Raw genomic sequence first — 27,617 nt, 5'->3', positions numbered from 1 at the left:
TTCTTGTGACAAAGTTGTATTTAATTACCAGCAAAGCATTTCCTCATTTTATTTTGTTGCCAGCTTCACTTTATTTACATCAAGACAGTCCAAATGGCTTCCCCAGCCATGGGGTTCACAGAGCAGCAGCCTTTTAATGTGCTAAGTACAAACAGCAGGCAGGGCAGCACAGCCCTGCCAACAAGAGCCAAGGGGGTTGAAAGATGGCAGTGTTTTTAAATATTCCTATTAACATAAAGGGAGATAACACACAGGGCAGGGAGCCTGTGATGTGGGAGTGACCAAAATGTCCGGTTCACTAAAGTCAGACCCACTCCAGCTGCCTTCCCTCCTCTCACAAGAGCCCCAGCAGCTGGAGAGGAGCACACACTGCTGACAAGAGGTGGTCAGGGCTCACTGAAGCCACTCAGATTGCAACAGAACAAGTAATTTAAGCCAGACAATGCACAGATGCTGCTCCCACCTCACAGGGATCTCAAGGATTCTCCCATTACACTGAAATGCTCTGTCCTGCACAGCACAAGCTGGACAGTCACAGATGGCAACTAAAAGCTTCCCAACACACCCACAGTGCAGCTGCTGCCAGTAAAGCACCTTTGTTCCAGGCTGGGATGCATTAAAGGATGTTTTACTGGCAGTTACAGTGTGAACCAGCACCCAATGGTTAGTGCTGTAAGTCCAGTTTCCCTTGACTGGATCCCATGGACCCGTTCAAGGGAGGGTTAAAAGGGGCAAAGCTGACACTGATCACTGAGTGCAGGACAGAAACTGGAACTAGAAATGATGGCAAAGAGAATTCTGGTGGCTCTTTTGCTTCAGCAAAGCCCCTGGCATGACACAGGTTCAGTCAGTGAGCAAGGGACAGCAGGGCCCTGTCTGCTTCAGGCTGTACTTGAACACACACAGGGAGATGACCCAACACTCCCAGTGCACCCAGCTGGCACTGACAGCACAACCACTCCATTCCCAAGGTGCTGTACTCCCAGGTTGTCTCCATGCAAAATTCTGAGCAGGTGAAATGTTGCTCTTCCCCTCCCTGAGACAGACACATGGCTCCAGAAAAAGAAAAGTGATACTTCAGAGTGACCCAAAGGACTTCTTAGTAGAAATAATTCCACTTTTATTGTGAGATGTTGTGATTAGAGGAAGGTTTCCTTACAAATAGTTTGGTTTTCCCCCATCCCCTGTTAGTGGCTGTATATTCCTCATCAGCACAGTGGAAAGAATCCAGTAATAACACCTAGAAAGAACTACCTGCCCTTTTTACCCCTGTAGATCTCAAAAAAGCTCCACACAAAGAAACTCAGGTGTTATTACCAATAACTGTTAACTAAATCTTTGACCAAGATTCCACAGTGCTACTGATTATTCCTCACATGGACACAAACAGACCTTGTGGGTTTTAATCTGCAGGTTGTGTTGCCACTGCAACAGGAAAGGGATTCCAACTGATGGAGCAGCAGCAAGAGCAAAACTCAAGGCACATCTGTACAAACAAAAACTCTTCTGTTCCTATAAAAACAGGCAATAAAATATACAAAATAAGTAGAATTCTCTCCATCCAACCAATGTACATCTGCCTCAGTCTTTCCTGAGGCACTTGTGGAGCATGAGGAAGAACCACTGCTACCACATTTTCAACATTCACTTTTGCTATTAAATAAATTAGACTCATTAGTGCAAAGGGAAAAAGAAGTCTGGCTGTTTTTTTGATTTGGGGGTGGTTTTGTTTGGGGTGGTTTTTTCGCTTTGCTCTGGTTCTTCATAAAAAAATTACATCTCTAAGAAATTAGCATTTACACAAGGAAAAAAGAAGCTACATATTTGCCAAATTAAATCTTAAAATAATTCTGTATACTGTACAAATATACACTGTTAAACATTTACAACCTTAGCTTCCTAGATGACAAAATTCACTGCTCTTCCAAGCAATTCAGCTGCCCAACTTCTCTTTTCCAAACCTCAAAGCTCCCACCTGTCAGATATAGTCCCTTCACAACCAGGGACACGATGGGAAAAACATCTACTGAGAGTAGTGGTATCAACAGGAGGGAGTTCCAGGTGTGCTGAATAATTTAAAATACAGTCCTTGCTAGACAGAAATCTGGGAATACACTTTCCAGTGATGAGCCAGTAGTGAAGTCAATGAAAGATCTTTCTTCGCTTGGGAGTGCCTGATTCTGTGTTCTCTGGTGGTTCCTCTGATGGTCTCCTGGTTAAACCACGACAGTCCTTGTTCCCCCCACTGCTATTGCTTTGACCTCCTTCACTGAGGGGTTTTGAACCACTTTTAGACACAGCCCCTCTCCTGTCACCCTCGTGCTGAGCTGTGTGAGATGTGGAAAGCACATTGCACTGTCCTGTTGTTTGCTGGGCCTTCCCGAGGTTCTCTGTTCTGGAAATCTGATCCCTGGCAGCTGAGGATGCATTAAGGCCTTGCTGTGATGTGGATCCTGGATTGCTCTGGGCTGACCAACTGCCATCTTTCAAGGCCTGCTCCTTTCCTTTTGTCTCAGTTCTACTGGCCAGCCTTGGGTCTCGTGGTTTCTCTGGATTGGCAGGAAGTGCTGCAGCCCCCACGGGCACAGGGGCACTGCCCCTCCTGGAATCTCCAGCAGGAGTCCCCATGGATGCAGGGGCACTGCCCCTCCTGGAATCTCCAGCAGGAGTCCCCATGGATACAGGGGCACTGCTCCTCCTGGAGTCTGTAGCTGGAGCCCCCATGGGAGCAGGGGCACTGCCCCTCCTGGAATCTGCAGCAGGAGTCCCCGTGGGCACAGGGACATTGGCCCTCCTGGAATCTCCAGCAGGAGTCCCCATGGATGCAGGGGCACTGCCTCTCCTGGAATCTGTAGCTGGAGCCCCTGGAGGCTGTGGGGGCCCTCGGCTTCCTTGGGGTACTGCATGGCCAAGGCCAGCAGCAGCTTCCCGTGGGCTGCTCCCAGGATTTGAGAGCTCACCCCTCTTGCCACTGTTAGAACCAGCCTGCACCAGAGGAGCTGTCATTGTCCCTGCTTTGGCTGGGAGCTGCACTGCTGGCCTGAGCTTCAAAATCTTCAGAGCATCTTTCTTGTAGTTCTTCTCCACTGTCCTGATAATGGCACCTCTTTTCTGAGCATCCTGAATCAAGTGATTCCAGTTTTTATCTTCCTTTAAAAAAAAAAAAAGAAAGAAAGAAAAAAACCCAGTTATTAGCCAGAAATCAACACAGAAGGACAGAGGTGTCAGAGGATGAACAACCCCTTTAACCAAGGTACCTGACACAACTGTCATGGAAACCACTGTTATGTTCCTTCTGGAATGGAAGAATCTTATGTTTCAGCTGCAAAACAGCTGCAGACACTCTGGCTGCTGTAACACAGGGAAGGTACTTCGAACCAGCAGAAGCACCAAAAATGACAAATTCCCTATTTCCAGGGGTTTCTCTCACTGGCACGTGGCTTTATCGCCCTCTAAAGGCAAACGGACACACACACACCCCCCCCCCTGCCCTCAGGTAAGAGCAACCAAGAGCTGAGACACAAAGTTTATTCTCTTCCCGGGAGAATTCTTGAGGATGGGTTTGAGTTCCCAGCCCTGCCTCGAGGGTGGATCACAGAGGACTGTCCAGCTGACACTGCACCTACCATGAGGGTCTGCAGCCTGCCCAGGATGAAGAGGCTGAACCTGGCTCGGGTGATGGTGACGTTCAGGCGCTGAAGACTCGCCAGGAACCTGAGTGACAAGACAAAACTAAGCTCCTAAACTACTCCTTCCACAGGGTTTAGGGGTTGTGAGAAAAAGAGATAAAATTAAGTGTCACTGAAATGAGCAGCAGCAGTTCCACAGGCAGTGGTAGCAGCTCCTGCCCCATCCCCAGACCCCCTGGCAGCAGCCCTGCTTTACATGGAAGGCCTGGCGTGAACTGTGTTTTCTTTCACCACTCTGATCCCTTGAAGGGAATTCCAGTTCTTTCCAGCTCTTGCCGTTGATGTTTCCTTTCTTAGAGCAAATCCCCTCTTAATGCCAACCACTGCTTCTTTAAACATTCCTCAAAGTACCCAGGACATCAACCTCACTTCACCTATCAAGACTTTAAGCTTCTTTTTGACTTGAACTGAAATAGATTAACAATATTTGGCATGATTAATGGGAAAATATCCTACTGAAATACTGAGCACTGGACATGAATATTTTATTTTAAAGGTGACCTGCACTGGAAGCACGTCAAGGCAGACTTTTGCTTTGTCATGCTTCAAGAGTGGAGAGCGTGTTCTTGCAGAACAAAGTCTGGTTTTGCACTATGAAGAGTGCCTAGTTCTGTTTTTGTGGGATCACCAAGGTACTGAAACCTAAGCAAATGCTTAGTGTATTCTTAAAGGTTCATTTCTGTTAGGACTTACTTATGAAAACTCAAAAAAAGGTTTGTGAAACTAAATATGAACTATTTCTTATCTAATAAAAAAAGCTCCCCAAATGCACAGTTTATTCCATACTAGCAACAGCTGCAAATCAAAGTCCATGTACAACTTAAACTAAGTGTGTTCACTATCAGTGCCTGACACTGTGGGCACTGCACTGAGAACTCATCTTCAGCAGACTCACAACCCCTGCAGTACAAAGATTGCAAAAACCACAGAGTCACCTCCAAAAACTTGGACAGTGCAGGAAAAAAGTGAGAAAGGCAGGAAGCAGATGGGGGAGAGGATTCAGCAGCACAGGTATTATAATTCTCTAGGTCTGGAGAAGTAAAAGAGGGGGGATTCTGAAAGACTACTAAATATTCTTAACAGCTTTTGCAATTGAAAGACAGTAAGATAATTTTCTCAGGAAAGATAAAAAAATCCATTGTCATCTCTTGGTGTTTTCTCCTCCCTTTGCAAGTTACTTTCAGAGTAAATTTAATGCTGGACCAGCAACCTTGGAGAACAGAATACTTTGCTGAGCTACAAAATCATAGGTAAGGGTCTGGCAAACTTATCCCATCACACCTCACCCTGAAACACAGATATCCAAGTCATCAGCACCTACAGCTGCTAAGGCAAAGCTTGAATGTATAAACCTTCATATATTTTTTATAGTAAGCTGGAAAGTTTTCTTCCAAAAGAACAGAAAGAATTTAAGTCCTGTGTCAGCCAAAAGAACTGGCAGGTTCCAGATGCCTTCAGTTTCCAAACTCAAATCAACCAGATTAAGAAAACTTCAAAAAGCATTATTGTTGTTTACTCTAGGATTTGGATTCTTTCTCTTCCCACAGTAATGTGGATCAGCACAATTAAAAGCCATTTGTCTTGCAATCAGAGAAACATAAGCAGCTTAGTGAAACCTGGTATGTAGAAACAAAGATTTCTGTTTATGCAACCAGGTTTTCTGTAGCTGAACTTAGAAGCCAGCAAACTCTAAGAAGGCATATTTTGTATTTCCACCACCATTTTTTAAACTAAAATTATCCACAAGTTACAGAAACAAATCAGCAACTGCTGTAGTGCTCTGGGGTTAAATAGCACATTCAGTGTTTAGTTCCTTCTGTTTCAGATAGAAAAAGCAACATATAAAATGAACAAATCTGTGCTCTTGAATCAAGATTCCTGCAAATTTGCCCTTTACTCAAAAGACAAGGACATTCATCTACAAATCTCAGATCCAGCTCGGCTACATCACGTTCCAAGTGACATGTATAACTAGTTACCCATATTTTCACAGACAGAATGCTGTACTGACAGGACAGCAGTCACATTTTGAGAGAACAGTGTTTAGAAAGTTACAACATGTACCAAAAGCTACAGGAACAGTAACTGCTGCAGAATTAATGCACAGAGCCAAGACCCCAAGGCCAATCCTGCCAAGCCCAAAGAGTGAAGGGCTAAGGGAGCCGTGCAAACAGATCAGCAAGGAGCAGAGAGCAGAACACCAGCATTTCCCTGTCCCTTCTGTTCTGAGATCCCAAACCAGTAACATGAATTCATGCCCTTTAATTCACTGACTGGTAGAAGTGACTCGTTCTCTGTAACATTCTCACTGGTCCTATCAAAAATACAACTTTATCCACAGTGTCATTGGAAATGTAACTTGCAATTCAGTGCAGGACACGTACCCAATGGATCCTTTGGTGCTGTTTGCCTGGACATATGTCAGAGCTGACCCCTCAGAGCTGTTTGCCCGCACACAGGACACTATGATACAATCCTTCTCTCGACCCTGGAACGCATCCACTGTGTCCACTTCTCCTGGGCTGTTGAAGAAAGAATTAGCAAGCTCTTAAATTCTATTAGTTGAATTTTTCAGCAGCTCACTGATGCAAAGAGTCCAAACACTGTCCTTAATGCTCTGTCAAAACCACCCAGGGTGAATTTCTGCTTCTGTGTATGAGCCTAAAAGATGAATTTACTTTTCTGAGAGCAGCATCATTACTGAAAAGCTGTTCTGGTCCATACAGCTTGGAATTTTAGGTTGTCTTTTAAATCAGCTTTATTCAGAACAGCAATATAATCAAAGTATGTGCACAGGTAATAATTAAGAAATGGTACAAGGAGACCATGCCTGTTTTAAGCAAGAGGGTTGCACTTCCCCTTTGAAGGCACAACCAAAAACAAATTTTAGCAGTAAACAAGTTTGAGAGTTTTTGCCATTACTTTAAGAGGATAAACAAAGGATTAGTATGCAAGAGCCAGGTCTCATTTGAAAACTTGTGGTTTCTTTACCTGTTATTCCTAAACACACTGTCCAGTTGACCTTGAATTCTCTTTTTCTGTGCACTGTAAGGGGTGATTATTCCAATGCGACGAAGACCAAGATCCTTCCTTTTTTCCTTAATTGTTCTAATTAATTCCATCACCAGCTTCACTTCCCGAGGGTTACTGTAAGAGCTGAACAGGACAAAATGGAAACATTACAGAAACACCTTTGACAGATCTTTCCAATTCAATGCCCAGTTTGTTGGGGGACTGTGAGTCACAGCTTGGTTTGAACTTGTGCAGCCTCTTTCACACAGAGGCTCAAAGAATTTGGCAAACAGACTCTGAGGAGGGGCTGCCAACCACGAGAAGTGCAGGCAGGGAAAGGCTGCACTTCCATGTGCCTTTAGCACCTCCCAGCTGTGCTTTCCTTACACAACAGGCAAAGGGGAGGATGGAGCCTGCCACCTCCTGGCATCACCTCAGCCTGCACCTGGGAAAGGGAAGTCACTGATGATAAAAAAAAATTAGGAACTCAAACTATTACAGAGTTAGCAGAGCCTGAAGGCACTTACTGGCATCTAACAGGTAAGTCAAACCAGGATTAAAACCAGATTAAAAAAAAAAAGCCAAAAACATTCAACAGTTGTTTTTTGTAAAATTAAATCAAATCAAGTAAAAAAATGCATTTCTAGCTACTTAGTGTATATTGGGAACAAGAGAGAAGACAAGCCTTCTCTAGGTAATTAATTATCAGAAAATCTGAACTTTGGCTGATTAAAATGCAGGACTTACTCGCAGTCTCGCTCCTCACGACCATCTGCTACATCAAAAATAAGGTAGGGCTGGAATGGCCAGTCTGAAGAACATCTGTTCTCTTCTATTGCTCTGTAAATAACATTTAATCACTAGGTAACCATACAGAAATGCTAACAACTGATGCTTCATTTATTTACATCAAGGTTATCAAACACAAGGAACTCTCCAGGATGAGAGGAAACGGCTTCAAGTTGCACCAACAGAGGTTTGATTAAATATTAGGAATTAGTTTTTTTTTTTTTCCAGGGAAAGGGTTGTGAAGCACTGAAACAAACTGTCCAAGGAAGTGACAGTCACCATTCCTGGAAATGTTCAAAAATCCTGTGGCACTTGACATGGTTTGATGGTGAACACGGCTGACACTTGAACTCGACGATCTTGAAAGGTCTTTTCCAACCTTAACAATTCTCTGATTCCAACTTTCAGCTTTCCCCCCCTCTGCCAGAGTCCTTAATTTCCACTGCTCCCCAAATATACTGAGGCCTAAAAATGAGCTCCTGGCAGTCTGTATGCTCCATTCTAAGGGATCTAGTTAACTCACCTATCACAGCCAGCACCGACAGGACACGGAATGCACAATTTTTAGAATTTTTAGACTTAAAAGAATATCCTGACCTGAGAAGTTATCTTTGACAGAAAGGAAAACAGAGAGCTACTCACTTGGCAGTCTTGAGGGTTTTGCCATAGACATAGTTGGATGGGAAGAGGCAGATGTCAGGGTGCATCCTGTACTGCACAGTGAGTTGCACCACGGGCAGGCTCCGCAGGACGTTCCTCTGCACTTGCTCCTCCAGGAGCCTCTGCAGACGTGCCATCAAGGACTGGTCGTAGCCATACTGCTGAGCTTTCTGCCAGAGGGAGAACAGGACACTGACTGCTGGGGAATTAGGTCCCAAATTACAAAGAGGAATTTGGTTGGGTTTTTTTTGAAATTAAAGCTATTCGTTTTCTTCTGAATCGCTGGCAAAATGGCAACTACTTGCACTTCAATTTTCCATGTGTGTTAGTCTTACTATTGCAGTAAAGGTCAACCTGCATAAATGTGAATTTCTGTCTTTAGCAAGGCAACTTTCCTTTGTGAGTCACAACACGGTAACATTTTAAAAACATCAGTAATGAAAAGCAAAGTCTTCCAGGTGGGATCTCATTCAACAAGCCTCTAGAGAATTCATCCCTCTAAGGAAGCCAGTCTGTTTTCTCTCCTTTCTTCATCAGGTGTTTAAAACAGTCCAGAGTGTTGGATACAAGGAAGTGCTCCTATATGTTCACCCTTACAACACACCTGTAGGGTAAGGAAGTGTCCATACAAACAGGTAGTCTTCATCCTCCCTTCCTTAAGGAATGTGACACGGAAGCTCCCAAAATAAGATGCCAGCCTGCCACAACATCCCTCACAACCCACTTGAAGTTTCTGTTGCCACAATGAAATGCCTCTTTTCCCCTCCTTTAAACATTTTCTATAAATACGATTCTTAAACTACATAGCAAGAAAAAAAGGGTATAGTTTGAACACTTACAACTGATTTCACAGTAGGAGGGAGCTGTTTGGGATCTCCAACAAGGACGAGTTTATTACAGCGATGGATCAGTGGAATCAGTGTCTCCACCTCACAGGACTGCCCTGCCTTTTGTAAATGCAGACAGGACAAAAAGTAGTTGTAAGCAAAGGAAGGAAGTATGTTAAATTTCCTGTAACACAGCCAGATAACTTACATGCTTTAACTCTTCTTAAAAAAAAAAAAAAAAAAGAAAAAAGAAGGACTTTTCCCTAGTTAAAAACTGCAACCAGATTTATTTTATTATTGCATTTGCAGAGCTCTCCAAACAGATATAAATATAACCAAACCATCTGGAAATCTCTACAGCAAGAACCACACTTTAGCCATGATTTTCAAGTAAAAGCTACCTGCCATTAAAGCACCAAACAAAGTCAGCAAAAGAGGCAATTAAAAGTCATTCTTTCTCCTCATGGTTCTACACAGCAGGACTGGCTGGGTGTCAGTTAAAAGGTGGGGATGGGGCAGGAAACCCACAGTATATTCCACCAGCAGCCAAACAACTACAAAGAGCTCAAGCAGAGCTAGAACACCGGAGTCCCAAAAAGCTCCTCTGACCTCATCCACGATGACACAGCTGAAGGGGTCGTGGCCTTGCCGTGCAAAAGCCGATTCCAGCAGACTCCCTCCACTGGTGCTCAGGGTGCAGCAGATGATGTCAGACTCCAGGATGATGTCTGTCTGGACCTTCTGGGAGTGCCCACGAACCTTCAAGTACAACAGGACACCTCTTTTAGTTTTCTGTAACCTCCTCAGAGCAACTGTTAACTGCCTGGACAGGTCTAATTGCCAACCAGCTCGTGGGTGATGCACCATCCCAGTGGAACTGTCTCCATTATGACAAATGAAAGTCACAAGTTTATTTAACTGAAGTGTTCCCTTCACTTGAAATTACAGGTCAGTGCCACTGAGGGTGGCAAACTGGAAAGAAATGCTCCTTTCTATAGCTATGCAATCTAAACACACTGAGAGCAGAGTTTAGTTTGCCATCCTATTTGTAACTCCAAGCCTCCAAGACCATTAAGGGTCAGCATATATTCATTAGAGGAATCTTCATTCATCTCATTGTTCATGCTACTTTGCATTAATTACTGGTTTTGCTATCAGTGCCTGTTTCCCCTTTTAGATCTACAAACACACAGAAAACCCTCCAGCTGTTGCTTTACTCAGAAACATTTAAGAGTATCTCAATTCCAGCAGGACTGTATGGGAGTGTGGATGAAGATACATCCTAGAACATGAGGACATGCACATTTTTATTACCTTATTTGTCAAACATGTTACATTTTGTTTAAAATTCACTCTTAATTTTAACAGTGAATATTCCTGTTTGGCTTTTCTGTCTGTTGCTGGTTTTTTTCCCAGCCAGAGCACACACCAGATTTCACACCTGCTTGTCCATAACTTACTTAGCTTTTAACCTTTTCTTTACTTTACAAATATTCCCAACCACATCAAAACCAAATTCCACCACAATTAAAGGATGCCAAGTATATAAATACATCAGCTGAAGCTTAATAAAGAGCTGCCTTAAAGATAAATTCCTACCTCCTTTTGCTGAGAAGCAAGTTGTTGTCTCTCCTTTGCAAGTCTGGCAATCTCTTCATCTAACATTTGACTCTAGATGGGGAAAAAATAAATCACCTTTAAATAAATCACCTTTAATACCACCCATTTCCCATATTTCTTCTTTCCTCCCATACCCTACATTTAGACTTGCTCAGACTGATTTTTAATATCAGATGTGTCCAAAGAAGCTGAGCAGTTTCTTGCTAAGTTGTCAACACACAACACACAATACTACCTCTTACATCTCTGTGCAACTGGGAAATGGTTCACCATCAGAAATCTGTAATTTGAGCAGAAATTCCCAATTTTTAAACAAAAAAAAAGTGGGAAACTTCAAGGGCAACACATATTCCAAAAATCTCAGGTCAAAAGATCTCTTACTATTTCCAGTGAAACAAAACCAGACCTTTGAAGTATACAATCAAATTAAGCCATTAAGATTTATAAATATGGTTACATTAAAAACTAAAGGTGACAGAACCAAACTGAACACTGGAGCAACAAGTGGCATGAGCAACCAGTGGAAAACACTGGCATAAATAAACCAAAAAAAAAAATCCCTGATGCAAAGTCCTTCATTCCCTTTTACAGTTACTGCTCAGAGGTGACATAAAGTTATTCTTTATGCTTTCAATTCTACAAACAGGATTAAAAGTTATCTTGCTACCTCTCTCTTCTCACATCTGTGCATGGCACGCTGCCGGGACAGCATGTCCAGCTTCTGATCCAGAGCTGCTTTTCTCTTCTGAACATCCTGGTCAGAGTCCCCTGGCTTTCGTTCTGTCACAAACCAAGGGACAAGTTACAGGAGGAACAGAAAAACTGTCACAATAACTCTTGCTCTCAGCCATGGATATGAAACTTTTAAGAGCAAACGGCCCATATATAAACTGCCACCTTCCCACTACGACTGAGAAAAATGATGCTTTGCTGCAATACTCCTGGAGAAGAATCTTCCTTCTTACAGGACACGTAGTCCCATGTGTAAAACATCATCAAGTTCTTAAAGAACACTGAGGGAAAGTCTGATTTGCATGTTACTTACTCATTCTGTGTTCCACTTGCTTATCCAGGCTAAATGCCCGGACTTCATTGTTGATGGCTTTTTCAGCACCAAGTCGCACTAATTTGATATCACCACAATTTCCTGTTTAAAAAAAACAGAGTCAAAATACTTCTACATTACTCCAGTCATCTCTCCACTTTGGTATGAGAATTAAAAAAATGTTAACATCGTGGATATCAAACAAGGCTTTTCCTTTTCTACTTATCTGGGGTTTTCAACAATTCACTTGTACTTATCTAAATGCAGCTACAAAAAAATCCAGTACTTCCAGACTCTAAAAAATGAAGATGTTACCTGTGTTTTAGTGGTGGTTAACACTTAATAATGTTATTTTGAATTAACAGAATTACATCTTATTCTCAGGTTTATCTAAAACTTACAGAACTCCTAATTTAGACAATTACTGAGTACCATCAAGAAATGCAGTTGGTAAGTCAATAAAAATTAACATTTGGTCACGACACAGATATTTTTCCCCTTGCCACAGACAAAATACCTTGTTCTGGATTCATCTACTTTGTGTTAGTCACAAACTGGGAGGAGGAAAAATGAGAGGCTCTGACATGTCAAAATTTTCATCACTTTGTTCCACATGATCAGCAAAGCCCGACTTTATTCAAAATCAAGGCAATGGCCTTCTGTTCAAAGCTTTAAGTGCTTAAAAACTGATGAACTTAAACCAACAGCATGAGGAAAAGATCACTGTCTATATACAAACAAAGTGCAATTTATTTAAAAAGAAACACACAACACACCTTTTACTAAAGCACATTAAAATTAACAACAGTGTGAGGATGTACCGGTCACGTTCTGCAAGAGGAAAAAGCTGCTCAGAGGAGCGTGTAAGTACAATGTGTGATCAACTGTTTCAGTTCCTCCTTCAGGCTCTGCCTGTTTAACATAAAAACAGAATTTTGAAACAAGCCATACCCAAAGGCTCCTGTTTGTTTTGGCACTTTTCCTTAAAGGCCACGATGATCTTTTTCATGAGCTCATCCACAGCAGCGTTTGATGGGGCACAGACCAGAAAACGGTTTGGCTTCATCTTGGAATTCTTTTTCCGGGCTGTTTTCTCATTCCTGGTGTTCTGTAGAGGAATTCACAACCAACCAAAACGTGCTCTTTAGATGGTTTCATTTGTGATTTAGAAGCCAGACAGTACGTTCATTTAATCAGCAGGCAGAGTGTGGGGGCTCTGGCACTTGAACATCCCTTAAGGTATGTTTTATACTGAGGAACAAACAGTCAAATATATTAATACTATTTGCATAAATTACCTTCAATAATGTACTTGAATCTCCTGGCTGCTTATATGAAAACCATTAAGTGGGACAAGCCAAAAAACATTCTTTAATAAATCAAAATATTACTTTTTTATGTAACAGGTGTTTACACTACAATTGTGCATGTTTTCTTGATTTTTTCCATTTTAAGTTCTAAAAAATAAGTGTTCCAAAAGTAATTATTTCCACCTTTCCACCCTATACAACACAGATTTAATCATATCAGCTTCATGAATTACACCCTCAGTAATTACCAATACTACATTTTCAATTAGTTTAAGCTATCACTGACTTCCATTGAGGAACCAAACCCCAGCACATGACCTTCACATCATGTTCACTTACTTCTCTCAAAACACGAGACAGAAGTCCTACAATAGTTTTTGATTTCCCTGTCCCAGGTGGCCCATGGATGAGGCAGATCTTGGGAAGCCCTGGATGTTGCTTTAGCATGGCATAAGCTGTCTCAATGGCTCTCTTTTGATCTTCATTGTATTCATTCATATAAGAAGCCTGAAGGAATAGACAGGGAAAGAGAACAAATTAATGTTGATCAAACCTTTCCTGTATTTTCAGAACATCCCCACCCCTCCTGCTACAGCTCAAAAGCTGGAAGGGCAGGGAAGCTTTTGATTCTAGGTTTGCTCTTGATGCACACCCAGTCCTGACCTGAAAGTTACAAAGAAGAGTTTGTTTACTCTCCACACCCTTATTTTCACATTACCCTTTTCCATACTATGTCTTATTTCCTGAACACTTCTCCAGTAAGGAAAAAGAAAACTGAAAGCTGCTTGAAGTGCACTATGTCAATATAGCAAAAACACCTGAGCAAGTTCAGTCTCCTCTCCACCCAATCAGCCAGCTCTGAAAAGTTGTCTCAATGTCTCAGTGCTTTGGAACTCGTCTGTTTGCCCTTGGTCACCTCCACAACCAGATTTGCAAAACTCCCAAGGTCCAAATGCCCACTTTGTTAATCCTGTCCCCCTTGCAGCTGCAGGACTTACAGCACTTCCTGAGGCCACAGGCAGATCTCTGGGACAGAAGTCATTGTAGCAGGGGTTTATGATGGGTCTGGCCAGGGGACTCCTGCTCAGCAGCAGCAGACCTTTGAAGGTTCGGTGTGTGGTCACCAGGGACCCAACCACCACACACTTCACTTGCTTGTGGATGCAGAAGGACAGGTTGCCTCTGGTTTGCACAGTGAGGTGACAGACAGTGTGCTGCTCCTGCTGTCCTGGTAAAGGAGAGGAAGAAAAAACAAGTTGTTAATTCAAATATCCAAATTGTTAACTGAAGGATACTTCAGTAATACACTCCATTAATTCACCAGAACAAGGTGCTGTCTTGTACTAAAGAGTCAACAACTAACTCTTGCAGAAACCCCAACACTTCCCCATCTCCATAAAAAAAAAAAAAAAAGGACAAAAAAAAAAATCAGTGCTCTGTAAAACTGCTCAGATCACTGCTTTAATCAGGCAGGTACTGGATACTTGGTGATCCTGGTAATTCACAATTTCAGTTCCAGAAGACAGTGACAAGCTCAGTCAGTGACATCACAGAAGTTCATGGCACTTATCTCTCATGGCAATGCCCTCCCTAAAGATGTGTGCAGAGCACCTACTGATTGTTAGCTTCTGTTCTTACATGAAGTATTAACATTTGTATTGAAGGAAGTCTCTAGGAAAATAACACTGAAGGTCTGCAGCTTCAGTTCCTGATTTTTTACAAAGCTTCTAGCATGGAACAGACATGCCAGAGTGGGAAAACAACCCCGTTTCCTCTGAGGGAAGCAGGATATACCAACAGCCAGCTATGAAGAAGTATTTTATGGCACCAAGAAGAATCCCACTCTCATTCCCACCACAGGTACTTACTCGCTGTATAACCAGACGCACGAGAAAATCGTGTCACGAGCCCAACGTGATTCATCACGTGGTTCTCCATCCCACTTTCTTCCCCAAAGGTGTCTTCTTCCATCTGGACCACCAAAAGGATTAAGTCATCCTCCTTTGGATGAAGCTGCCTTGCCAAGTCGCCTTCTCGAAAATGAGCTGCCCAAAATACACGGTGAAATTGGAACATTGAAAAGAAAACGGTTACAATTCCTTTCTGACTCCAGAAATGCTACAATCAACACATTATAGAGACTTCAGTAATACTCATCTGTTAACTTTTAAAGCTATCAAAGACTACAGCAAGGGATTATGTAGAATTTTAACTTCATCCTGCATTCTTAAGCCTGAACATAGCACTGCATAAAACCAGAGCAAGTCAAGGACTACTTTATCAAAAGAAGCTGAAAGAAAATTCCAAACGAGAGACAAATTCCCTGCAAAATACATATTTCTGTTACATGCATTCTGCAGAATAGCAGAGTCAAGATCCTTTCTGTATTTAAAGCAAATAAAAAACCCTCATACTATAAGTGCCAGCTCATTATAAGGCATCATCTACTTGAAAATCTGAAGATTTTATTTAAAAAAAAAAATCCTTACCTGTAAAATGTGCTGTGTTCATGTCAGCAGAGAAGTTCTCCAAGGTGAAGCAGTAACTCTTCTCTCTTGCTTTCTGATTTTCTACCCACTCTTGTGCCAGCTACATGTTGAAAAGTAAATAAAATACTTTGAAGAGTTTAGTGTATCAGAAGAAAAGCTTATCATGACTCAAAGGGCAAATACACTACCAGCCTGCCAAGTAAATACATGAAGAATCTTACCCAGTTCTTTTCACATAAGCATACACATTATATATAAACACACAGGGCAAACAAAATTGCTTCCTCCCCACTCACCCATTTAATGTACTTTCTTAAAGCTTTTTAAAACAAATGTGGGTTCCCCCAAGTGCATTTTCACATTAAAACATCAGTATCAGTATTTTCACCTTAAAACTCTGGCACTGACTTAATTTTTTACCTTATTTCTATGGAGGAAGTAATGCAATGACTGAACTTGAAAGCATTCAGACATTAACTGAAGGAACACTGCGTTTTGTTGTTATTAAACTATACACCATTAAAGTTTGGGAAGAATACTTCTTGGATTAACCAGCACTCACATAAATTCTTAACAGAAATCAAAACAGTAGGGTTTTATCCTCTTTTTACAAATGCTGACAGTGAAAGACCTCAGTTTCTTTAAGATTTCTGCTTTGAGTTTTATATTCTCTAGAGGAACCACCTCCTTTGTCTCTCATTTTACATGTTGTTGTGGATTTGCACCCAGGGGAAAAAAAAAAACAACCAGTTCACTGAGGTGAATAACACTGGTAGTCCCCAATCTTAAACATAACTGTCTAGATTATTTTCCCCAAATCATTCCTCTACTCTGATCTGTATCTGAACATTTTCAGACGGTGAAACAGAGAACATAAACCAGGCTTTAACCCCTTGGTAAAATTTACCAGGGTTGCAACCAAACCGAAAGGCAAAAACTACTTACTGTTTCAAAGGCGTTCAGCATCATCAAGGGGAAAAAGGTATTAAAATAGTCATTGTAGTCCTGAAATTGGACAGGAACAGAGGCTACCACAGACTGCAGGAGATTATTTGGAGTTCCAAAGCAGCTGAAGTTTGCAAACATTTCATAAGTCCACTTTAGGACCTGATTAACAAAAACACTGTAATCACGCTGCTGAGCGCCAAGAAAGGAGGAATATGCTCCTCGTCCAGACCCTCTGGAGATATTCAAAGCATTGTCATACTGTCTGTTTTGTGACTGGAGAATATTATTAGAGATCTGGGGTTGAGGTACGTTGCTGGAGGTTGGAGCCTTGCACAGTTGATTTCCTATTGGTGTGTACACTTTTGGGAGGGGTGGCCTGACCACGGCGGGTTTCGCCGCGTTCACTTTGCTTTTGGAAGGTGGTGGTAACTTTTTAACGTCTTCCAGGTCCTTGCTGAAGGCTGCATTCCGGGAGGAGCTTACTGAGCTGAAAATCTTGGTAGTGGAAGGCTTTCTTACTTTGGGAGGCGGGAGAGAAGGTTTGGCAAACACGTGGTCTGCTCCTGAGCTGGTGGCTGCATGTTTACTGCAGGACTCTCCTGGTTTTTCCACTTTTTCCATGCAGTCTTTGTATTGACATTTTGGAATAGCTGGGGACTCGTTCTGCTGAAGGCTTTCAGTAACATTCATTTCCTCTGGGGTTTTACTAGCTATAGCAGTATCTTCAAAACTTTCCTCCTGAGAACATAATTCCATGTCCACGGGATCTAACTGAGTTAAAAACAGATTATCATCATCTTCTTCATTGCTTTCATATGATTTACACCCATTTGGTTTTGAGGTTTTCATCTCACTCTCAGGCAGGACAGTGCAACTTTTTCCTGAAGATTCATCTTTATCATCTCCAAGTGCAGTGGAAGAGAGACTTGAATCCATAGGGACAGGAGCCATCACACTGTTATCCTCCCATTTTCTGTTCCAGTCTGAAGAACCAGGCATTTTAGAGCCACATGCCCCCTCTTCCACAGACAGGCTTTCAAATTTTCTCTCACTGGCAGAGGGACCAGCAGTTTCCTCTCTTCTTTTCTCTCTTTGGCTTTCAACAGACGCCAGTTCAAAACTCTGAGGCTTTTGCCCCACGGATTTCACGCGCACCCCGGCACCTTTTTTGCTCCTGCTCTCGGAGCTTCCCGCGGGACTTTTCACCTTGGCGCTTCTCTTGGGCCTCATCTGCCGTAAGAACTGCCGGTCTTGGCAGGCCAGCAACTTCTTATTGCGTTTCACAGACAAGCTCTGAGCGTCGATGAGCTTGGTCCTCAGTTTCTGCGCGGCCCCCACCCTCCCCGCGGCCTTGCCGTGGCTGCGCAGCTGCGCGACGCTCTCCCGGGAGGGCTGCGACAGCTCGCAGGCTTTGCGGGGGCCCTTCTTCAGCCCCAGCTTCTCCGCCGTCGACGTGGGAGCGGGACGCTGCCGGACCTTCCTCGGAGGGACCACAGCAGGCGTTGACCTGCCAGGCTGAGGACGTCCTGAGGTGCTCTGAAGCAGTTTTTTGGTTTGGGCCGTTTTAGCGGCAGGGTTTTTGGGACTCCTCTGAACAGTTATTGCTAATTTAGATTTTGCCGCGGCCTTCGGGGGGCTTGTGGTGTTTTTCTTCCAGGCCAGCTTTGAAGCCAATGAGATGGTAGATGTGGATGCTCTGGGTTCAGGCAATGGTGAGCCCAGGGTGAAGCCTTCAGCAGCAGTACCTTCATCTGCATGTTTCTCCAGCTGCCCTTTTGCATCTTTCTTACTAACAGATTCTTGCAACATCAAATTAGTTGTCTTTTTTTTATCGTCAGCTTCTTTTTCATGAGAAATATCTTCTACCTGCTTTTCTACCGAGCTTGCTGCTTCTTCCATGGTATCATCACTGAGGTAATCCAGATCATAACCCCACTCATTTATGCTACTGGTCAGGAAGTCATCCGAACTACTCTCAACTGCTGTTGAAACATCATCTTGTTTATACTCCTGGGTTGCTTCTGTAGCATAGGCTTGAGTATCTTGCCAAGCTGAAAACATCTCAGTATCTGTTTCAAACTCAAAGTACTGAGAATCACAGTCATCCAGTGACAAGGAAGGCCCTGGAGATTCTGATTCCATTCTGGTATCACTATCAGAAACGCTGTTGGAAGTGGAAGGCAGCTCTGCAGGACACACATTTTCATTCTTGGTTTTTGTTTCCTCCTTGTCATCCACACCTTTTTCTTCATCAGACGAATCTGAAATGATAATGACTTGATTGCCAGGGCAATCTGCATCACAGAGAGACCTGGTACCTTGGCCTTCATTGGAAGATCTCACAGCACCTTTCACTTTCCTCCTAATGTCACTTAGATTATGGTACACTGAGCTTTCCTGGCTTGACTCCAAGGGAAAATTGACACTTTTGGCATAAGCAGCTAAAGATAATTTACTGAGTTCTCTATCAACCTGGGAGTCTGATAAAGTATCATCTTCAGAAACCATCGTCACAATATCCTCTTTTTTCCCCTCTGAAATGTTTTCCCTCTTGAAATATTCTGAAAACTCCAACAACCTGTCACTTGATTCATGCTTCACTGACAGTGGCCTGATCTGAGGAGCAGGGTTGGACACATCCCTCTTGTTTTCAGACCTAGATGGAAAACAGCCATTTGCTGAAAATTTATTCGTACAAAAGGCGTTTGAAAATTGATGTTTACAGTCATATTTAGCCAGGTCATTTAAATTAGGCTGTTCCCAGTCTGAAGTTGGCATGTCCGTGTTATTCTTAGACACAGCCTTCAACAATGAACCTGATTTTTCCTCTGTTGATACTTTTTTCAGCGAGGTGTCATTAATCCCTAAAAGCAAAACACTGTTATCTTCCTTCTCTTGCATACCAGGTCCATTTTTAGGGCAGTCAGAGCAATCTAGGGATGTTTCTGTTGATCCCTGCTTAGTGGGGACCACTCTGGATTGAAACACACTGTTTACACTTGTCTCCTGCACACTTTTGCCATTCCTTGAAGATGAAGAACCAAGATGAGTTTGAGCAGACAGATACCCTGCTGTTGAGGGCCCTGCTTCCTCTTTGACTTTCAACTCTCTGCCTCTTCTGAAATCTGAATGCTGGGCATTTGACTTACAGCCCTGATTATCCATATTGCATTTCCCTGTCATAAAGTCATCATTCCTATTTTCCTGAACTTTCCTACATAGTTTTGCTGCCAAAGAGATAAATTCCTGAGCTGCCAAGTCATCGGGTCCCTTTTTAATATCCATCAAGGTGCCTCCTGTGGCTGTCCAAGATGTTGAACTCTTAGGTGCATCTCTAGATTCCTCTTCCCAGGCATTTTTTCTTCTAGGGAAAAGGTTCCCTTGACAATCTCCACTTTCCTTTGATATGACAAATGGAGAATGAAGGTCACCTCTCTCATGTGCACTCGTCCTGAATCCGTTATCACCCACATTCTTCTCCAGCTTTATAGAAACAGTTGGCAAAGCTGTAGAGTTTGAATTGCTCCCTCCAGCCACAGAGGCACTCAACGCTCTGCCCTTTATACTCCTTATAACTTGCTTTAAGCACGTTTGTAATTCCTGGGTCTCCTGGATGTTCAGCTGCCAACCCATGGAGAGATTTCCTCGCAGGAGGAGGTTGAGTTTGTCCAGGTACCTCTTGCAGAGGGCCTGCTGCCCAATCTGGTAGCCCTCCTTGAGAAGGCTCCGTATGAGCTGCACGCAGGCGTGTTGCACAGAGTTGGAGGCTTGGAAAGATCCTGAGGAAGAGCCTTTCCCACAGGGCCCGGAGGTTTTGTCCATGCGCCACGTGAACACCCTGGCTGGAAGAGTAGCACATCTCACCACTGCTTCCACCCACTCCTGGGAGCTGATCCACAGCAAATGCAGGCATTTTTTATTTCTGTGGAGTTCAACGATGCACACCAAGATGAGGAGGAAAAACTCGGAGATTTTGTCACACTGCTGGAGCCTTTCAATGAGAATATCTTTGATTTCCGAGCACAGGTAGTGGATGACCTCTACTATGTAGGCCACACCCAACTCCTTGAGGTCCATGAGGGACTGAACAAAAGGGATGAACCAGAGGAACGTGCTGGGATGGACACGCATGGCTTTGCCCAGGTCAGACTGAAGCACACTAGCCAGTGTTTGCATATCTTCATACATTTTGGGGCAGTACTCTGGACAGATGGCAGCCTTCCAGCCAGAGTCCTGGAAAACAAAGCCACCACACATCACCCTCACTGACATGCACATCTGCACAGCTTAACAGGGCAGCTTTTTTTCTAGCCACAAGTTACTTTCTTTCAAGTTACTTTTCTCATTACTCCAACAATCAATATATTAGTTCAGAATACTCAGAAACAAAAAGTAAAATACAACACCATGATCAGCTCCTTTTTTTTTTTTAAATTGAGTTCAGCATTTTCATTGAGGTAACAATATTTCAGCCTTGACACGAATTTTAGGGCTTTAATGCCATCTCTGCCTAACTCAAATATGTTCTTCTTTCCTCCTACACCCTGAAAGTACAAGCTAAGCAAGAAGTGACCAGAGTGGCTGCTATCTAACACAACAGTGACATACTCTGTTTCTATTAGAAGTGTTATAAAGAAAAAATATCAAATACTGTCTCCCCCCTTCCGTATTCTACAGATGGTTTTAAACTGATAATGTCAACTCAGTGACCACAGTTCAAAGAATGGGAAAATAAAATAATGGTTTAATACCTTTTGAGGCTTTTCTGTGTTGTAATTATACACAATCTGACTGCAAGTAATCATGTCATCACCATAGTCTGGCTCTGGTTCAGATTTTGTCCTAAAAAGAAACACAGAAAATAATCCTAACAAGTGTAACAGGCATCAGAGTTGCCAAAAAGTAGTGAGCACTTATTGAAAGAACCTCACTATTTTAGGGGACCTACTTCAACTTTTCACTGTTTGAAGTTGCAAACATCTTTTACTTGCCATTTCCCTCCCCCCCCTCAACACAAGTTACAGCAGCACTGACAAGAAATCTAAGATCAAGTTATCCTCTAACAGGTATTAAAGTCATACAAGTGTTTTATTCTCTTAACAACACTGACCTCATAAAGCTACTGCGGATATTTTTAATTTCACTTTTGTAGCTCTCACTGTTGATAATGGTTTGAAAGGCTTGGACAGGATCAATGAGCTGACCCCAAACTTTAGATCCCAGCTGATCCAAAATAACCATGAAACAATGCAGGGCAGGCCAGAAGGGGTCAGCAGAATCATCTGAAATACAACAGCAACAGTGGGGACAGTTGAAATGCAAGTCCTGGACATTCTCAGACTCAGCTGAAAATGAAAGCAGTTGGTTTTCATTGGTTTTCCTTAAATATTAATAGAAAAAGAAGTATTCTGGTAAGTTGCAACTATACTTTTTAATCTGGAAAAAGGATGAAAAAAGTCAAGCTCACCTGTACAGAGACACTGCTCCTTAGGCAGCCTTAAATCAACAGGAACCTGGATGCTCATTGCTAATATTAAATAATACAAATACTTCTCAAGTCTATGAAAGGGATTCTTTCACACTGATTTTTGCTGGGCTGTGCTAAGAAGTGGCACAACTTACACGGCTGTGACAATTTATACTTCACATTTATACAATTGGTTTTCCTTCAAGTGCATTCCTCCTCCTCCTCCATATAAGATAAATTACTAAATCTCTATAAATTGTGTTTATTAAGGATACATTAAGAGGCAGTCCTGCTCTTGGGCTCATGTGCCACTCCTAGACAATGTCATGGTACGTGACCTACAAGAACTACCCAAGGGCTGCTAATCTAAATTATAAGTCTAAATTTCCAGCTGCAAAAGGGGATCCCTCAAATAGACAGATGGAAGAGTCAAATTTTAAGGCAAGCTGCAGCAATTCAAAAGGTATTTCTTCACTTTAGGATTCGAAATTCTAATTTCATGCCACAACGAAATGTGCATTCTGGATGCACGTGCAGCCTGTACATTAAATGAAAATAATTATAGAAATTACAGATTTGTCCTCTCTAAATCTCTAAGCCAGCCTCAGGCAAAGCACTGCCATCCCTCCTCCACTTCAGACTCTGAATGTCATTTTTCAGCACTTGTCAGTAGTGCTCAAATATTGTTCACCTTCCAGAAGATACATAAACCTCAGTTAAAATCATCTCATCATTACACTACTAAGAACTTATCAAACTTTCTTGTTTGATAAAGAAGAAAAATAGGCTGTGAACTGTCTTTATCTGAGTATCAAAATTAGTTACCAGCTGCTTCTTTCTCCATAGTGTGAAGTATGGACTGCATGAAATCATTCTGTTTGTCTGGGCCCAGTAACAAAGAGTCCATAGCTTGTTCTTCCAGCACTGACAGCAACATGCAAATCCCTAGAGAAGAAAAAGGAAGCAACCTGTCTGCATATTTGCAAGAATTTGTTCAAATTTTCACCAAATCCAGGATCAATTTTCCAAATGCCATTACCAGTGAAACACTTGAGAACAAGAGATGAGTAGCAACATCAAACTAATTAAACACAACCTCATTACTGCAAGTGTGCAACATTCAATTCTCCATTTGACAAAGCACCTGTGAAATTGTAGAGCTCTGACCCGAAAGAAGTGCTTACAAATGTGAGAGATTCCACAAATTCACTTCTGACCACAAATACTCACCCAGCCAATAGTTCTTGTAGTTGCTTGTATCATACAAATGAGCTGGCAGAAGGATGAGTTTACCCTTTTCATACATTGAAGAGCTGTAAATATCTGGATTCTCAAAAAGCCCCAGCTCAATAACTTTGAACAAACAAGTCAGCACTTCCTCTAAGTCATAGTAATCATCCCTGTCAACCTTCCCTAAATTCCTTGCTGTTAGGATGGCCCATCGGCGAATCTAAGGATTGAAATTAAAAGTTATGTATTAATAAAAAAGAACAAATAAAAATCACAATTCTGTGAGATTATCATCACTACTAAAAATGGGACAAAGGCATATTTTTACTAAGAGAATAATTAAAAATAACTCTTTCTCCAAAATAATCTTAAAACGAGGCTCACTATACAGCACTCAGTATTAACATGGTGCATGAAACCAGGATTCACTGGAATTCAGCAGAAGAGAAAAAGGAACTCACCACCTCATTGGGGTGCACCAAAAAGAGATAAATTCCTGGGTACTTTTCAAAGACCTGAAAGGCATCGTGGCCGAGTTCCATCCTACAGAGCACTTCTACACACAGCTCACCTAAAAGGGTAAGATACAGCTACAGTAAGGACTAATCTATAGGCTCACAGAAAAATGAACTATTTAGTGTCAAAATAAACAGAAAAGATATATACATACACGCTGATATTCTGGCTTAACTACTATTTGTTATGTGCACCCTCTTCATTAGAAACAATACCATTCCCTCCAAGGGTGTATGAACAGATACTTACTGACTCTCTCATGCAGCAGCAGATATGGATATTTCAGTATTTCTAGAAGGGGCACTCGCAGGTTATTCTCAAAATCAGGGCCCACATAACCAGACAGCCGAGTCTCTCCATTCTCATCCACCAGAAACAACTCATCGTCCTCCCCCGTTTCTTCCTGCATGGATTTCTCCATGTGGGCAACAAGACGGGCGGTTTCCAAGTCCCACAGGTCCTATTCAGTGGGGAAAAACAACTAATCAAAGTGCATTTGTGAAGACAGTCATTCAGGACATTTATTAACACCTCCAAAATTTAAGATTTCATTTTGAAAAGCTTCTTTCTGAGCGCGGCGCAAAACACTACAGCTTTGGCACGGAATTCAATTGTGCAAACCACAAAACTCTCATTTCTGGTTTAAAAGAGTAGCCTTCAAACCAGAAGCAATTTTATAATTCTGCTAAATATTCGTATTTCAATGATTATTTCAGGCCACTGGCCTGTATGCATACACAATATACAGAATATACATAAGGACATGGTACAGAAAAATATCATATTTAGGAAGATGGGAAAAGCAATTTTATCACATTGCCTTCTCATGGATTTTGCAATTAATAGAAGTAAAAGAACATAAATAATGCAAACAGACCAACTGACTTGCTGGATATTCGTAGGGATTTGCTCACTTAACATTACTCATCTTAAAAGTAACTGCTCCAAACCTCAACTAGAAACCAAGTTTATTCCCTGTAGTTAATGGACACAGAAAGGAACTTTCTGTAGTTCAGACACTCTACTTATTTCCAGTCAGATGGGACTGTACTCCAGAGAAATCTTGCTGACTAATCTAAAGAACAATGTTTTGGACACCTGTATTATGATCAGTTAGCTACAAATATGCACTTCACATACACAGACACAAAAGGGGAAAAACAAGCTTTCCAAAACTATAAAACTGGAGATTAGTGAGGGAGAATTACAAAATACTTCTAATAAGAAATTAAGAGGTTTCAAACTTTTCTTGTTTTTAATTTCTTGTTTTTAATTGCAGGGTCTCACAGACTTGCAAGGTCTGGCCTCTGAAACTCAAACAGAGTAGAAAACTACAAGTGAGAAGTGAAAGCAAACAAAAAAAGGAAAGGAAAATAAACATTGCAGACATGTTAGTCTGGCAGATGTTCTTTGTTTCATGTGACAAAGCACCACAGCATGAATAAAGTCCAAGCCATACTGTCTAGTCAGCAATTTCCCACTACTGTTTTAGTTCTTGCTGATTTGAATACATGCAAAACAAGAGGGTCTTCACTTCACAATCAGTTGTTTACAGCTCCACGTAAAAAGAGGACAGTTAAAAATCAACACACCCTATTCCCAAAAACCAATAAAACACAACCCCGACGTAAAACTCCCCCTACACTGAGGCTGGAACGCAGAAGCCTCTTAATTAATCCCTTAATTACCTTATGCAACCTTGGACACTCTTCCCTTGCCTTGTGGTATTCAACCACACACTCCAGGCAGTAAGAGAGATCATCATTGGATCCCTCAAACTCCTCCTGGGACAGCTGTTCAGTGGCATAGTGCTTCAGGAACTCGGTGGTGTCAGGACCACTCGGGGTGCACCATCGGCATGTGCTCATTCTGGGAGGGGGAAAAAAGAGGAATTAACAAAGTCCAAGGACTGGAAGGGGCAAAATGTTTCCTTGCAGCCACAACAGCCACCTAATTTTCAAGGTGTGATGAGCTTCAGGATTTCTGTGGCTGATTAGCAGAGTAGATGCAGGTGTTCCTCCATATATATATACAGGTGCAGGCAGTTAAACAGATTAAAGCATTAAAAGAACATCACAGGGAAATGCCTGGGGAACAGCAAACAGTAAGTGTAGAGCACCAAAGAGAAGTCAAATTTGCAAATTATGAAATAATGAGTGAAAATTCATTGTACATACAAAAAAAATCTCCTCACCCACAAATAACACAGTTTCCAGAACTACAATGCTAAAGGTCTTTATATTATTTTACAGGTGACTGTGGAATCTAGGCCTAGCAGTACAGAATTTAATTAGCTTTATTCCTTAATCTCCTGCTAAAATTTATAGGTCAACAAATCCCTGTTGTCACAAGCAGAGGATATTTAGGCAGAACTTTGCTGTCTTCATTACTGTAAGAATTACAAAGTGTGACAGAATTCTCACCACAGATTGCTTCCTCTAAAAACAGAAGTTCTTCACTAAGCAGCAGCAGAGTCCTCTCAGACCCTGCTGGTCTGAAAAATTCAGCAGAACACTGGAATCACAGAATGGTTTGGGTTGGAAGGGACCTTAAAAGACCACGTCATTTCACCTTCTGCCATGGGCAGGGACACCTTCCACTAGCCCAGGTTGCTCCAAGCCCTGTCCAACCTGGCCTTGGACACTTCCCAGGGATTGGCAGCCACAGCTTCTCTGGGCAACCTGTGCCAGGGCCTCACCACCCTGAGAGGGAAGAATTTCTTCCTCATATCTAATCTAACCCTGCCCTCTGTCAGTGTGAGCCCATTCCCCCTTGTCCTATCACTACAGTTCCTGATGGAGAGTCCCTGTCCAGCTTCACTGTAGGCCCCTTCAGATACTGGAAGGCGGAAAAAGCACAAACACTTGAACTAAGTGTATAAAAAGGAAGATGGTAACTGCCTTTCTTATTAAGCATAACAAAGAAAACTGGATAAAGCCAAACCATAGTCCTCAAACATACATATACCTTGGGAAAATCCCAACAATTACCTCTATGGCCTTTACCTTTGGAAAGGGAAGCTCTTTGTCGTGCAGGTGTGCCAGTCACATGGTGGGAAGGAGAATAGCACTGCCCTGCAGGCAGGAAAGGTGGCCGAGCCCTTCAGCCATCCATGCCCTGAGTGCAACACAGCAGAACAGCGTCCTCAGCAATCCATCCCCTGGTGACCAAGTCTCAGTGGTATTTCAAGGATCTACAGCAGCAAAACAGAAACCAAACCACTGAATCACAGAATTAATTAGAAAAGACCTCTGAGGTCTCTGGCAATCACTACCTTATCAATCAGACTAGAGCACCCGGTACCACCTCCAGCTGGTTCTTGAACACCTCCAAGGATGGCGACTCCACCGCCTCCCTGGGCAGCCCCTTCCAACGTTCAGAAACACTTTCTGTGAACAAATTCTTCCTGATATCCAACCCGAACACCCCCTGGCACAGCTGGATGCTGTGTCCTCCCCTACCACTCACTGCGGGGGAGAACAGGCCGACCCCCACCTTGCTCCAACCCCCTTGCAGGCAGTAAATCACCCCAAATCAGAACCGCTTTGGCATTTAGAACAACACGGGTTCTACTGAATGCATTCCAAGAAGCGGTAAGAACGACCTGCAAATGAATCCCTTCTGTCCTTCCAGGGCGGGTAAAGACAACACCCGCTTTGCCGAGAAAAGGTGTAAATATTTATCTGTGCACGTTAAGCAAGGAAACTGCTCTAACAGACACGCACGAACCCGCGCTGCCAGCAGCACCTTCCCCCGTAACGCCGCTACCGACTCCCTGCACCGGCTGAGGAGCCCCGGCCCCCGCGCACCGACCGCCCGAGCCCCGACGGCACTTTCGGTTTCGCGGTTGGAGCAGCCCCAACCCCAACCCCAACCCCAACCCCAACCCCAGCCCCAGCCCCAGCCCCAACCCCGACCCCGACCCCGCCCCCGCCTCCGACCCCCGCAGCGCCCCGTGCGCCCCCCACCAGCTGCTCCCGGGGCCCGCCACCCCCTTCCCGCCAAGCGGGGCCGG

The 27,617-nt window shown here is 42.8% G+C and overlaps 1 protein-coding gene across 5 annotated transcripts in view; it reads right to left on the bottom strand.

The window, feature by feature from the left end:
- The window catches only part of SETX (senataxin), a 28,031-nt gene continuing 414 nt past the window's right edge, over positions 1 to 27,617 (bottom strand). Inside the window, exons 1-26 of one of the 5 annotated variants that reach the window (XM_051807450.1) lie at positions 27,332 to 27,442; positions 26,608 to 26,795; positions 25,291 to 25,471; positions 23,852 to 24,062; positions 23,548 to 23,657; positions 23,087 to 23,306; positions 22,682 to 22,801; positions 21,500 to 21,671; positions 21,141 to 21,231; positions 16,387 to 20,622; positions 15,442 to 15,541; positions 14,821 to 14,997; positions 13,951 to 14,180; positions 13,292 to 13,459; positions 12,594 to 12,750; positions 11,643 to 11,744; positions 11,265 to 11,377; positions 10,577 to 10,648; positions 9,587 to 9,736; positions 8,990 to 9,097; positions 8,133 to 8,320; positions 7,449 to 7,541; positions 6,681 to 6,845; positions 6,074 to 6,211; positions 3,627 to 3,714; positions 1 to 3,150 (exon numbers count right to left, since the gene is read on the bottom strand). In XM_051807450.1, the coding sequence (XP_051663410.1) occupies positions 2,143 to 3,150; positions 3,627 to 3,714; positions 6,074 to 6,211; positions 6,681 to 6,845; positions 7,449 to 7,541; positions 8,133 to 8,320; positions 8,990 to 9,097; positions 9,587 to 9,736; positions 10,577 to 10,648; positions 11,265 to 11,377; positions 11,643 to 11,744; positions 12,594 to 12,750; positions 13,292 to 13,459; positions 13,951 to 14,180; positions 14,821 to 14,997; positions 15,442 to 15,541; positions 16,387 to 20,622; positions 21,141 to 21,231; positions 21,500 to 21,671; positions 22,682 to 22,801; positions 23,087 to 23,306; positions 23,548 to 23,657; positions 23,852 to 24,062; positions 25,291 to 25,470 (8,397 nt within the window). In that variant the 5' untranslated portion in view covers position 25,471; positions 26,608 to 26,795; positions 27,332 to 27,442 and the 3' untranslated portion in view covers positions 1 to 2,142. The other 4 variants (XM_051807449.1, XM_051807451.1, XM_051807448.1 and 1 more) reach the window with 4 other exon arrangements.

The sequence above is a fragment of the Manacus candei genome, unplaced genomic scaffold, assembly GCF_025592945.1.
Source record: "Manacus candei isolate 608988 ecotype Guabito, Panama unplaced genomic scaffold, ASM2559294v1 h1tg000071l, whole genome shotgun sequence".
NCBI lineage: Eukaryota > Metazoa > Chordata > Aves > Passeriformes > Pipridae > Manacus > Manacus candei.
The sequence above is the reverse complement of the archived record's forward strand: the minus strand, read 5'-3'. Positions and strand labels throughout refer to the sequence as shown.